The sequence below is a fragment of the Trachypithecus francoisi genome, unplaced genomic scaffold (genome assembly GCF_009764315.1).
Source record: "Trachypithecus francoisi isolate TF-2019V2 unplaced genomic scaffold, Tfra_2.0 Lachesis_group12, whole genome shotgun sequence".
NCBI classification, from domain to species: domain Eukaryota; kingdom Metazoa; phylum Chordata; class Mammalia; order Primates; family Cercopithecidae; genus Trachypithecus; species Trachypithecus francoisi.
Window position 1 is genome coordinate 83693934 of NW_022681457.1, and position 14503 is coordinate 83708436.

General features: G+C 49.6%; 1 protein-coding gene across 1 annotated transcript; it reads left to right on the forward strand.

Moving 5' to 3' along the window:
* Positions 1–11128: 11128 nt before the first annotated feature.
* CITED4 (Cbp/p300 interacting transactivator with Glu/Asp rich carboxy-terminal domain 4) lies at positions 11129–12442 on the forward strand. The gene has a single exon (XM_033226907.1). It carries the CDS (start codon positions 11369–11371, stop codon positions 11921–11923), a length of 555 nt encoding a protein of 184 aa, XP_033082798.1. The 5' UTR covers positions 11129–11368; the 3' UTR covers positions 11924–12442.
* The last annotated feature ends 2061 nt before the right edge of the window (positions 12443–14503 follow it).

Below are 14503 nucleotides of genomic sequence, written 5' to 3' on the forward strand. Positions count from 1 at the left end.
GGATCAGAGAGGCTGAAAAGCACTTGACCACTTATTTGCAGGCTAGGAGAGCCGAGTGGTTAGGTACACTTGCACTGATGTCAGACATACCTGACTTTGAATCTCAGGATGTGTGGAACAGAAACCTAACTAAAATGGCTTCATTAAATAGGGGGTGATTTTTTCAAATAGTTAAGAAGACCAAGGTAGGAATTTAGGGCTGCTACAGAGTTTCCACGGCACATGGAGGGTTCAGGCTTCAACTAGATTTCCCTCTGCCTTCCTTAGCATGGGCCATCATTTTTCTTCTCCGTACCTGTTTTCTCATTTATAACATGGGAATAATAGTATCTTCCTTGAAGAGTTGTTGTAAATATTAAATGAGTCGATGTATGCAAAGAACTTAAAACAGTACCTGGCTCTATATTAAGGGCTCTATAAGTATTAGCTGTTATTGTTACTATTATTCTGTCCTTATGCAGAAAAAACAGCTGCTGCCTTTCTAGGCATCACATCCTCATCCCTGGCAGACAGAGGAAAGGCAAAGCACAAAAAGTTAGTACTGGCTAAAACCATCTGTTTGTTTTTCCCTTCAATTGAGGGGAAATCTATGTAATATAAAATTAGCCATTTAAAAATGAACAATTTGGTGGCATTTAATACATTCAACATGTGTGTGCAACCACCAACTCTATCAAGTTTCAAAACATTTTTTATCACCCCAAAGGAACCCTTGTATGCATTAAGCACTTGCTCCCCATTCTCCCTTCCTCCCAGCACCTGGCAACCACCGGTCTGCATTCTGCTTCTGTGAGTTTACTTGTTCTGGATAGTCCTATTTGTTTTCAAAGAGCTTTCCAGGAAGCCCCACCCAGCCGTTTCTGCTCAGACCTCATTGGCCAGGAATGTGTCTGATTTTTAGCTGGGCAAATTGATGCCCTAGACAAAATCAGCATCTGTCATTCTACTTTTTTTTTTTTTTTTTTCCTGAGACAGAGTCTTGCTCTGTCACCCAATCTGGGGTGCAGTGGCACGATCATGGCTCACCGTAGCCTCAACCTCTTGGGCACAAGCAATCCTCCCACCTCAGCCTCTCAAAGCACTGGAATTACAAGAGTGATTCACTGGGCCCAGCCTAATTTACTTATTTATTATGTTTAATTGTTTATCTCTCCACCATCAGAATATCAGCTCTACGCGGGCAGGGAACTTTGCCTATTTCATTTAGACACCTAGACCAGTGCCTGATTCATACTGTATCTCATTAATATGAAATGTTATCAATTTTAAAAGATTATTTATTTTGAGACAAGGTCTGTCTGTTGCCCAGGCTGGAGTGCAGTGGCACGATCTCATCTCACTGCAACCTCCACCTCCTGAGTTCAAGCCATCCTCCCACTTCAGCCTCCCAAGTAGCTGGGACTACAGGCAGATGCCACCACGCCCAGCTAATTTTTTAATTTTTTGTAGAGACAGTATTTTGCCATGTTGCCCAGACTGGTCTCCAACTTTTGAGTTAAAACAATCCACTCACCTTGGCCTCCCAAAATACTGGAATTGCAGGGATAAGCCACCATGCCTGGCCTAAAAGATTTTTATTTTGGAAAAGTTAAAGTGTGAAAAAAAATTTTTGTGTCTTAGAATCAATAAAATATGGTTGTAGGTTCTCTAAGTATTAAAATGTGGAATGAGGCAAAGCACAATGACTCACGCCTATAATCCTAGTGCTTTGGGAGGCTGAGGCTGGAAGATTGCTTGAGCCCAGGAGGTCAAGGCTGCACTGTGCCACTGTACCCCAGCCTGGTTGACACAGTGAGACCCTGCCTCTAAAACAAAACAAAACAAAACAAAACAAAAAGTTACTTAGTGTGTTAGTCAATGATAAATGCTGAGAAAAAATAGAAAGTAGAGCAAGGTAAGGCTCATTTGGGGGATGGAACAGAGACAGGTTGCTATATTAATATACAGTCGACCAGTATCTGTGGGTTTTGCATCTGTGAATTCAACCAATCTCAAATTGAAAAAAAAAAAAAAATTGTTTTAAATTGTGTCTAGGCCAGGTGCAGAGGCTCACGCCTGTAATTCCAAAACTTTGGGAAGCCAAGATGGGAGGATCACTTGAGCCCAGGAGTTCAAGACCAGCCTGGGCAACATAGTAAGGCCACATCTCTACAGAAAAGAAAAAGAATTAGCCAAGCATGGTGGTGCATGCGTGTAGCCCCAGCTACTCGGAAGCCTGAGGTGGGAGGATCACTTAAGCCTGGAAGGTTGAGGCTGTAGTGAGCCATGCTCATACCAGTGCACTTTAAGAGCCTGTTAGAAAAAGAAAAAAAAATTATATCTGCACTGAACATGTACAGACTTTTTCCTCTTGCCATTATTCCCTAAGCAATAGAGTATAACAGCTACTTACATAGCATTTACATTGTATTCAATATTACAAGTACTCTAGGGATGATTTAAGGAATACCAAAGGATAATGCACAGGTTATATGCAAACACTATGTTATTTTATATTGAGAACTTGAGCAAATGAGGATTTTTGTATCCATGGGGAGTCTAAAACCAACCCCCCCATGGATACCAAGGGACAACTATCTATTGCTGTGTAACAAATTACCCCAACACTGAGCAGTTTAAAACAACATACATTTAGTATATCAGTTTCTGTGGGTCAGGAATCCAGGAGTAGCTTAGCTAGGTCATTCTGGTTCAGGGTTTCTCATGAGTTTGCAAACAAGATGTTGGCTGGGGCTGCAGTCATCTGAAAGCTTGACTAGGGCTGGAGGAGCTGCTTCCAAGATGGCTCACACATACAGCCATTGGCAAAAGGCCTTAATTCCTCTCTGACTGATGGCAAGAAGCCTCAGTTCCTTGTCACATGGGCCTCCCCATGGGCTGCTTGAGTATCTTCACAACATGTCAGCTAACTTTCCCCAGGACAAGTGATTCCAGAGTGAGAGCAAGGAGGAACCCACAGTATCTTTTATGACCTAGTCTTGGAAATGACACCATCACTTCCGCTGTATTCTCTTAGCTGGAAATGAGTCACTGTGTCTATCCCACATTCAAGGAGAGGGAAATTTAAGGGAGAAGTATCAGAGAATTTGCAGACATATTTGAAAACCACTACAATTAAATAGGGTGCTCAACATAAGAGAAAGGCAATATTGGCCAAGCAGATATGGAAGGCTCTTTCCTCTATCTAGCATGCTCTCCTACTCACCTCCACGTCTGCTTGGCCAATTCCCTCACCTCCTTTAGCTTTTTGCTCAAATGTCACCTTTCTCTTATGCTGGTATCGTTGGGGCAGGAGTGCATGCAGGTAAAGGGGAAGAGGAAAGTGCCCCATGAGAGGCAACTAGCAGAGCTGCCACACGCCTGCCCTCCATCACTAGCTGTGTGGCTCTGTGGTCACTTTCCATTCTGAGTTCCAGTTTCCTCCTCTGTGTAATGGGAATGGCAGTAGTAACTATTCACAGGTTTATTATGAGGATTAAATAAGACAGTATCTGTAAAGCATCCAGGCTGTGTCTGGTATACTATATTCAGTAAACAGTAACTAATGTTATTCCTGTTACAATCAGGTGTTGCAGCCTCAATCTTTTTAAATTTTTATTATTATTTGAGACCAGATCTCACTTTGTCAGCCAGGCTGGAGTGCAGTGGTGTAATCATGGCTCACTCCTGGGCTCAAGGGATCCTCCTGCCCCACCCTCTCCAGTAGCTGGGACTACAGGCATGAGCCACTGCGTCCAACCCGTAGCCTCATTCTTCTCACCTGAGCCTCAGGTACAATGGTGCAGATGATCAGCTGGGGTCTCTTAGAGGACATGGCCCTTGGGGGATGTGGTAGAAATATCTCCCCTCCTCTGCAACACAGAGAAAAAGTAGCAGAGGAGACAAACTCTGCCTGCCAGTCAGCCCAGACCTCAGCATCAGAGAAGCCACCAGGTCTGAGTGTAAGTCTGCTAAGCTGCCTGGGGGTGTTGGGAGCCTGGTCAGCTATGGACCAGGAAACCAATTCAGAAGTTCAAGAATGAGATCCCCCCCACACCCTCTCCTGAGCCCTCCAGTCTCAGTCAATCTCTAGACAGTATTTGCTGAGGCCTGTCTGAGTCCCTTGCTGAGTGCTAGAAATGCGGCAGTCGGCAAGAGCAAAACCCAAGGGGTATCAAATCAAGTGTTCACGCCAGTCAGGACCTGAGGTCTTTGAGGGAGGTAGAAGCCACCTAGGGTGGATCCTCCAGTGTGTCCTCAGAAGGGGGACTGGACACAGGGAGGGAGCGGAAGGGACTGCATCCTCGCCCCGCGGCACAAGACAGAGCTCAGGGCCCAGTGCCTTTCACTGGGTCAGTACCCACCTGGGCCAAGGTCTACCATGGTCCTGTCTACTCATGCTTGTAAAGGTGTGGTTTACAGTAAAAGCAGCTTAGGTCAGTGTGAAAGGCTCTGCTCCAAGGGCTACAAATGTTGCTTCCACTCCTGATTCCACCGCACACACACCACACATATATACCTCTGCAATTCCAACCATTTTCTGGGTCTTAGTTTCCTTCTCTGTCAAAAAGTCTTTGCTCAAATATAAGGACAGTAAGGACAAGGATACTTACTGTGAGTCTTGGGATTACAGTCATGAGCCACAAGGATAGTAAGTTTTTCTGTGCCTAATTTATTCATTCAGTAAATACTTATTAAGTCCCTACTGTGTGTCAAGCACTGTTCTGATGCCTTGGAAAGACAGTGCAGAGCAAGATATTCAATGCCTGTGCTCGCTGGGAGCTGACCCAGTGGTGGGGAATCATTCTGTGAAATACAGTCACGAGTCACTTAACAATGTGCATATGTTCTGAGAAACATGTTGTCAGGTGATCTTATCATTGTGCAAACATCATGGAGTGTACTTACACAAACCCAGATGGCACAGTCTACCATGCACCTAGGCTATACGGTATTACCTATTGCTCCCAGGCTACGAACCTGTAGCACGCTATGGGCTGAACCTTGTAGGCAGTTCTAACACAATGGTAAGCATTCATGTACCTAAACATAGAAAAGGTACAGTAAACATATGGTATAAAAATATAGTAGGCCAGGTGCAGTGGCTCACGCCAGCACTTTGGGAGTCCGAGGTGGGTAGATCACGAGGTCAGGAGATCGAGACTATCCCGGCTAACATGGTGAAACCCCATCTCTACTAAAAATACAAAAAATTAGCGGGGCGCGGTGGTGAGCGCCTGTAGTCCCAGCTACTTGGGAGGCTGAGGCAGAAGAATGGCGTGAACCTGGGAGGTGGAGCTTGCCGTGAGCTGAGATTGCACCACTGCACTCTGGCCTGGGCAACAGAGCAAGACTCGGTCTCAAAAAAATAAATAAAATAAAATAAAATAAATAAAAATATGGTATAGGACAGGCACAGTGGCTCAAGCCTGTAATCCTAACACTTTGGGAGGCCAAGGCTGGTGGATCACTTGAGGTCAGGAGTTTAAGACCAGCCTGGCCAACATGGTGAAACCCCGTCTCTACAAAAAATACAAAAATTAGCCAGGCGTGGTGGCAGGTGCCTGTAATCCCAGCTCCTTCAGAGGCTGAGGCTTTAGAATCTCTTGAATCCAGGAGTTGGAGGCTGCAGTAAGCCGGGTTCACGCCGTTACACTCTAGCCTGGGCAACAGAGCGAGATTGTGACTCAAAAAAAAAAAAAAGAAAAAAAAAAACCAGTACAAAAGATTTTTAAAAACTGGTACACCTATATAGGGCACTTACCACAAATGGAGCTTGCAGGACTGGAGGTTGCTCTGGGTAAGAGAATGAGTGGTAAGTGAATGTGAAGGCCTGGGACATCACTGTACACAACTGTAGACTTTTTAAGCTACACTAAATTTATAAAAAAGATTTATTTCTTTAATAATAAATTAACCTTAGCTTACTGTAATGTTATATACTTTTTAAAAACTTTTAAACTCTTTTGTAACAGCACTTAAAACACAAGCACATTGTATAGCTGTTCCTTCTTTCTCTTTATTTATTTATTTTTTTGAGACAGAGTCTTGCTCTGTTGCCCAGGCTGGAGTGCAGTGGCGTGATCTTGGCTCACTGCAACCTCTCCCTCCTGGGTTCAAGTGATTCTCCTGTCTCAGCCTCCCAAGTAGCTGGGATTATAGGCACGTGCCAACATGCCTGGCTAATTTTTGTATTTTTAGTAGACGGGGTTTTGCCATGTTCGCCAGGCTGGTCTCGAACTCCTCACCTCAGGTGATCCGCACTCCTGGGCCTCCCAAAGTGCTGGCACTACAGGCATGAGCCACCATGACCAGCTTTTTTTTTTTTTTTTTTTTTTTTTTTTTTTTTTTTTAAAGACAGGGAGGGTCTCACTCTGTCACCCAGGCTGCAGTGCTGTGGCACAGTCCTGGCTCACTACAGCCTCAACCTCCTAGACTCAGGCGATCTTCCCACCTCAGCTTCCCAAGTAGCTAGGACTACAGGTGCATGCCATCATGCCTGACTAATTTTTCTTATTATTGGTAGACACAAGGATCTTGCTATGTTGCCCAGGCTAGTTTCAAACACCTGGGCTCAAGTGATCCTCCTGCCTCAGCCTCTCAAAGTTGTGATTACAGGCGTAAGCCACCACACGCAGCCCACTTTTGCTCTTTGTATCTTTATCCTATAAGCTTTTCTCTATTTTCAATTTTTTTTTTTATTTTTTATTTTTTGTTAAAAACTAAGACACAAACACACACATTAGCCTGGGGTCAGGATTGTCAATATCACTGTCTTCCACCTCCACACCTTGGCGCACTGGAAGGTCTTCAGAGGCCATAACATGCAGCTATCATTTCCTGTGATAACAGTGCCTTCTTCTGCAATACATCCTGAAGGACCTGCCTGAGGCTACTTTACAGTTAGCTTTTTTTTTAAGTAGAAGGCGTACACTCTAAAATAACAATAAAACATATCGTAAGTACATAAACCAGTAACATAGTTGTTTATCATCATTATCAAGTGTACTGTACATAACTGTATGTGCTATACTTTTATATGACTGGGGGCGCAGTAGGTTTGTTTACACCAGCATCACCGCAAACTCATGAGGAATGTGTTGCGTTATGATGTTAGGGTGGCTACAAGGTCACTAGGTGATAGGAATTTGTCAGCTCCATTGTAATCTTATAGGACCGTCGTCTTGACCCAAATGTAATGCCAGTGCATGACTGTATGGTGGTAGGTGCTAGGGACAGAAGCAAAACAGAGGAAGGGGACAGAGAGGATAGAGGGTGGTCAGGGAAGGTCTTGTGGCTGTTTGAGGGAAGGGCATTCCAGGCAGAGGGCACAGCAAGAGTCCTGAGAAGCGAATGTGCTTGGGGCATCCAAGGAGCCTGGAGGAAGCAGTTTATGGAAACTCTAGAAACAAATGACGTTCGACCATAGCGACTCTTTTCAGAGCAAAAACCAGATCATGTCACTCCTCTGCCAAAGTCCTTGCAAGGCCTCAATGCAGTTGGCCTCCCTCCTACCCTCCCGGCCCCACTTCGCTCTGTCCCTCAGGGCTGTGGCTCACCCCTGCCTAAGGCTTCCCCCTAACTCAGAGGTCCTTAACCAGAATCACCCGCAGGGCTTATTAAAACACAGATGCTGAGTTCCAGCCCAGTTTCTGATCCAGAAACTGATTTGTGGCTGGGATACGGCCCTAGAATGTGCATTTCTAATGGGGTCCCTGGTAAGGCTGACACTTCAGGACTTATTGCTTCAGTTTTAGAAGTGCTGCTCCAGCGTTCTCTTGCTGATATCGCTTTTTTTTTCTTTATTCTTTTTTTTTTTTTTTTTTTTTTTTTTTTTTTAGATAGAGTCTTGCTTTGTTGCCCAGGCTGGAGTGCAGTGGCGCCATCTCGGCTCACTGCACCCTCTGCCTCCTGGGTTCCGGCGATTCTCCTGCCTCAGCTTCCTGAGTAGCTGGGACTACAGGTGTGCACCACTACACCCAGCTAATTTTTGTACTTTTTGTAGAGATGGGTTTTCACCATGTTAGACAGGTTGATCTCAACTTCCTGACCTCAAGTGACCTGCCCACCTCAGCCTCCCAAAATGCTGGGATTACAGGCATGAGCCACCACACCCAGCCTGCTTTTGCCCCAGATAACCCACTTAATACTATAACTTGTTCCCCTCCTCCCCTGCACCCCAACCTCCTTCCTACTCTATTTTTCCTTTTTTTCTTGTCTTTTCTTTCTTCCTTTTTTTTTTTTTGTTTGAGATGGAGTCTCACTCTGTCACCCAGGCTGGAGTGCAGTGGCACTATCTCAGCTTACTGCAACCTCTGCCTCCCGGGTTCAAGCAATTCTCCTGCCTCAGCTTCTCAAGTAGCTGAGATTACAGACATATGCCATCACACCCAGTTAATTTTTGTATTTTTAGAGACGGGGTTTCGCCATGTTGGCCAGGCTGGTCTCAAACTCCTGACCTCAGGTGATCTGCCTACCTTGGCCTCCCAAAGTGCTGGGATTATAGGCATGAGCCACTGTGCCCGGCCTAAAGAACTTCTTAAACATTAGTCATACACACTTTTTTTTTTAATGGAAAATCATCTGGTGGTGCAATGGCTCCCAAATGCTGGTGTCCTAAGACCAATGATGGCAGAATAATTTTGTTTTGTTTTGTTTTTCTGTTTTTTGAGAGAGGATCTCGCTACATTGCCCAGGCTGGAGTGCAATGGGGTGATCACAGCTCACTGTAGCCTCGACTTCCCAGGCTCAAGTGATCCTCCCACCTCAACCTCCTGAGTAGCAAGGACTACAAGTACACACCACCATGCCAAGCCAATTTTTTATTTTTTATTTTTGCAGAGACAGGGGTCTCAAACTCCTGAGCTCAAGGGATCCACTTGCCTCGGCCTCCCAAAGTGCTGGGATTACAAGCGTGAGCCACTCCCCTGGCCTGTTTGTTGATTTTTTCAGACAAGATCTCTGTCGCCCAGGCTGGAGTGCAGTAGCACCATCATGGCTCACTGCAGCCTCCACCTCCAGGGCTCAGCTAATCCTCCCACCGCAGCCTCCTGGGTAGCTCAGAATACAGACAGGTGCCACCATGACCAACTAATTATTTAATTTTTTATAGAGACAGGGTCTCACTATGTTTCCCAGGCTGGTCTTGGACTCCTGGGCTCAAGCAATCCTCTCACTTTCACCTCCCAAATTGCTGGGATTACAGGTATGAGCCACCGTGCCCAGCCCAGAGTGATTTTTTAAAATACAGATTCTTGTGGTTTAAAAATACCCTCGGAGAGTCTGTGTCAGGAAGTTAGGGTTGGTCAGAGATTTTTTGTCTTTCTCAAAGCACCCACTCACCCACCTCTTACCCCCTACATCTCCAGACAAGTGTGAGGTATGGCCAGGCATAGGAATTCCTGTGAGAAGCCTTACCTGTAGAGAAAGATTCGGGGGAATAAATTCCAGGGTGTAGCTTTTTACACTTTGCAAAAATGTGACCACACCCATGGTCATTTATCACTTCCCACAAGCTGTCCAGTTGGCCAGGCAAGATCACCATCTCCCTTTCACAGAGCAGAAAGCTGAGGCCCTGGGGAATCAAGTGATACTCCCTGCTCAACACTCAACAGTCACAGCTGGTTGGTGGTGGAGGTCACACACCTGTGGGTGGCAGAGACATGATTAGAGCTTGGGCCTCTGGCTGGGCGCAGTGGCTCATGCCTGTAATCCCAGCACTTTGGAAAGATGAGGTGGGAGGATCAGTTGAAGCCAGGGATTCAAGATCAGCCTGAGGCCCTCCTTACTCCCCCATGCCGCCCCCACTCTCTCCTCTATTTTAAAAAACAAGAAGAAGAAAGAGGGAAAAAAAAGACCTTAGGCCTCTGAATTCTCACTCTAGGGCTCTCCCCTCTCCATCACCTGGATAAACCCAAGTTCCAGGAAGTTCCGAGGACACCACTGGGGGAGGAAGGTCAGAGAAGGGAGAGAGAGTGTCAAATGCGTGGAGGGCAAGGTTCTGGGAGGCTGTTTCCTGGCCACGGGAAAGATTCCAGTTGCCCTAAGGACTTGGAAAACACACGGCATTCACGAGGTAACTCTGACTGCCTGTGACCTCAGGACATCCACTTTCTCTTTGTGTGCTTCTCCTCATCACCAAAATGGAGCTGATCATCCATGCTCTGCCCCCGACAAAATACTTGTAGAATGTAAAGCACTCCAAAAATCCAAGTTATTATTGCTGTTATCAAGGGAAGGCCCTTTGGGACAGAACTTAAATAGCCTTTCTTTCATCTGAGGGACACTTTTGAGCATCTACCACGTGCCAGGCACTGTGCAGGTCACTGGACACACATGCCCTCACTTACCCCTCACAAAGGGCCAGTGCTGCTGTTCTTTACCTTTTACAGATGAAGAAACTGAGGCTCGCTGAGAGTTGCAATTCATTCCATCATTAGTTCATTCACTCAGCTTTTACTAAAAGCCTGCTCGGGGCCAGGCTCTGGGCCAAGTGCTGAGAATAAGAAGATGAACAAGTCCTTCAGGAGACGTGCCCATAAATTACTTTAATAACAACTAAGTACATGCTTCAACAGACAAGGTGTAGTGGGAACTAGAAGGGGAACAACAGGTTCTCCTGGGGGTTATGGGGACGGACAGCTGACCTCCTGCGAGGACCCTGCACCGCTAAGGTGCATGCGCCCTCTGTAGCTGTGCAATCACAAAGGCTGGGCTCGAGTCTCACTTGGATCAAGGCTTTGCTGTGTATTTCCAGAAAGTCTCTTCCGCCACTGAGCCTCGGTCTCAATCTGGAAAGTTAAAAGGTTGCGTAGGCCTGACATCCTGCAGCTCTCGAGGGGCCAAAAACTCTGGCCCTCCCACCCCACCTTCTGGTCAGTTCAAGCTCGACCCCAGCCAAGCCTCATTCCAAAGCCCTGAAGGCCAGACCGAATCCCTCGGAAAGTGCCAAATACCCCGCCCCAGGGCGGTGTTCAGAGCCTGGGGCGGGGCCGGGGTACCAAGGGAGGCGGAGCTCCAGCGGGGGCGGGGCCAAGACCTAGATGCAGACGTGCGCGGCCCGCCCAGAAGCGTCTCGCCCAGCCAATGAGCGTCCGAGGGCGGGGAAGCCCCGCCTCTGGGTATAAGAATACTCCGATTCCCTGGTACGAGGCGCGGAGGTTTCGGAGCCCAACACCGTGCGGGCCTTTGTGACCTGGAGCTGCGGCCGCAAGGTGCGCAGTAGTGGGCTGGACCGGGGCACCAGTCGGGTTTGGTTTTGCTCCGCCCGGCCGACCTGCAGGGACCGCACGGTGCCCGGGTCTCCCGCCGCTGAGGAGCTGCTGGCCCGGGCCGGGGGAGCCGGCGCTGACCACCGCGCACTGTCCCCGCCGGCAGCCGGCCCGCCGCCATGGCCGACCACCTGATGCTCGCCGAGGGCTACCGTCTGGTGCAGAGGCCGCCGTCCACCGCGGCCGCCCATGGCCCTCATGCGCTCCGGACTCTGCCGCCGTACGCTGGCCCAGGCCTGGACAGCGGGCTGAGGCCGCGGGGGGCTCCCCTGGGGCCGCCGCCGTCCCCACAACCCGGGGTCATGGCGTACGGGGCCTTCGGGCCGCCGTCCTCCTTCCAGCCCTTTCCGGCCATGCCTCAGCCGGCCGCGGGCAGCGCGCACCTGCAGCCTGTGGCGACGCCGTACGCCGGCCGCGCGACCGCGCCCCCCACCGCCCCGGGAGGCCCCCAGGGCCCGCTGCCGGTGCCTAGCGCCGCAGCCCCGCCGCCGCCCGCGCTCGCCCTGGGCGGCATGGACGCCGAACTCATCGACGAGGAGGCGCTGACGTCGCTGGAGCTGGAGCTCGGGCTGCACCGCGTGCGCGAGCTGCCCGAGCTCTTCCTGGGCCAGAGCGAGTTCGACTGCTTCTCGGACTTGGGGTCTGCGCCTCCCGCCGGCTCCGTTAGCTGCTGAGCGCGGCCGGCGCCCGCCCGGCGTGCCCGAGAGGAGAAGGGGCCCGACTGCCCGCCGGACCCCGCACGCGGCGACTGGGCCCCGCGCGCGCCCTCCGCGAGGGTGGAGTCGGCGGCTGTGTGCGCGGGGCCCGGCACGGGGCTGGGACCCTGGCGTCCCTCCAGGCACTGCCTCCTGCCGGAGGACAGTTTGGCTTCACTTCTCTGACCCCAGCCTCGGCGGTAAAGTGAAGGAGACTGGACCAGCTTCAGCTTTCGGACTTCGGTTCTTGGATCGTGTCCTTTCCCCCTCGCCTCCCTCTCTCTCCAATCTGAGCCATTGCAGGCCTCTGCCTGCTGCCCTCTCTCTCCTCGGGATCGGGTCCCCAGAGCCACCATCTCCTGAGCCTCCCACCCCGCTGCCTGGGCCCAGCAGTTGCTGGGCCTCCCACCTCAAGGAGGGGAAGATTGTACAGCCCGAACCCGTGGAGCAATGCCCTATCTGGCCAACAAAACCAAAATAAAACTGGGTCACTTTACAGTCTTGCCGTTTTCATTTCCTTATCACCCCGAGCCCTGACTATATTTAGCTTCCAAAGTCCCAAGGCTGCTGAAGACACTGGATGGCATGGGGGCCACAGTCCCCAGCAGTGCCCAGGAGAGGAAACAGACAGTTTCTTTCAAAAATATCTTGTGGGTTGTGCAATTGTTATGTCACAACCTGGAGGGCAGAGGCTGCCACTGGGTGGTGGGGCAACCCACTGGACTTCCCAGCTCCTAGGGTGGGGGGAGCTTGGTGCTCTGCCAGAGAGGAGCTGGGTGGCACCGGGTTCAGACAGCCTAGCTTTGGACCCTGACTCTCTCCCTTGCCCAAGACACCATCTGTTCTGATTTCTGAGGCTGTTTCCTAGAGGGAGATGGTCCCCATCTCCTCAGGTAGTTATGTTGCCTTTAGCACAGTGCCAAACACCTGGGCAGTTCTCAGTAAGTGACAGCAATTATTATTCTACAAATTGGTGCTGATTTTATTCCAGGCCCTGTGTCAACTTGGTGCATGCTCTCATGGAATCACAGTCCAGGTGGGAGGAGGCGGGTAACAGGCCTGGAAATAAACTAATCTTGCTGCAAGGAAGACTGTGATGAGTTCTAGAAAACAGTGCTTAGGCAGCACTTTGGGAGGCCGAGGTGGGCGATCACGAGGTCAAGAGATTGAGACCACCCTGGCTAACATGATGAAACCCTGTCCCTACTAAAAATACAAAAATTAGCTGGGTGTGGTGATGCACGCCTGTAGTCCCAGCTATTCGGGAGGCTGAGGCAGGAGAATCACTTGAACCGAGGAGGCAGAAGTTGCAGTGAGCCAAGATCATGCCACAGCACTCCAGCCTGGCGACAGAGTGAGAGTCCTCAAAAAAAAAAAAAAAAAAAAAAAAAGAAAACAGTTTGGAGGGGGTGGGGGAGGGGGATTGTACAGCCAGGACAATGGACTGGCCAAGCAGGCACACCCAGAGGAGGGAGCAGTTTCAGCTATTAATAGTTGAGGTTGGGGTCAGTTCAGGCTTCAGGGAAGCAGTGACATTTGATGTGATGAACAGAGCCTTGAGTGATGAGTATGTTTTTAGGAGAGAGGAGCCTGTTGCAAGGCAGGAAGGCACACAAGTACAACGGATGTTTGGGGAAGGTGTGGAGTGTCTAGAAGGTACAAGAAAGGCCAGATGACTTGACGACAACTTTGTGAGGCAAGCACAGTCCTCATTCTACAGATGAGGGATGTGGAGTATGCCCAGGCCTGGCAGGATTTGGCCTCAGAGTCCTGAGCACCAGCGTGAGTTCCTAGCCACCCTCTGCTGTTCACTCTGGAAAAATCCCTAGGTGCTTCTGAGATGTGGGGAGAAAAGCTGGGAAAGAGATTGAAGGCAGGGAGGAGGCTGGGTCAGAGATGCTGCGGACAGTGCTAGGACGGGTGGTGGGGCATCCTCTAGGAGAGCATGGATTCCAGGGACACTGGAGAGGAACACCAGGCCGAGACCTTCTGTCCCCAGCAGCTGGGTTTGGTTCTCAAGCCAGGCTTTTTTGTGGATGTGACCCTCCACCAGCCTATGAGTTCTCCCAGGACCTACTGTGCTCTGAAGCTACGAGGATGGGCATGTGGCTGATGACAGGAGGTGTTTGGCAAATGATTAAAGGTCTCCTTAAGATCATGGGATTTCTGGGACAGGATGAAGAGAGTAAGGAAGAGAGGCTTCTGGGAAGGGACTGGCCTGATCTCTGGGCTCAGAGAGGCTGGCGTTTGCTACCCCGCCGCCCCGCTGCTTTGCCCAGAACTCCAGGCCAGAGACAGAAACCACGGGGCTGAATTAGGATAGGAGGGTTTGGCCCTGAGCTGGACACTTCCCTGATTCCCTTCTCTCTGGTCCTCAGTTTCCACACCAGTAAAATGGGGCTAATATCCCTGCCCTGCTACATTACAAAGCAATAAGCCTCACAATTAGTAAGGAACAAATTCAGAGATGGGTTGATAAGCAGTTGGTAAACTTTGAAGTGCTCTCCATATGGAAGGGATTACAACGAAAACCCCAACACCTGCCTCTTTCCAGAGTTA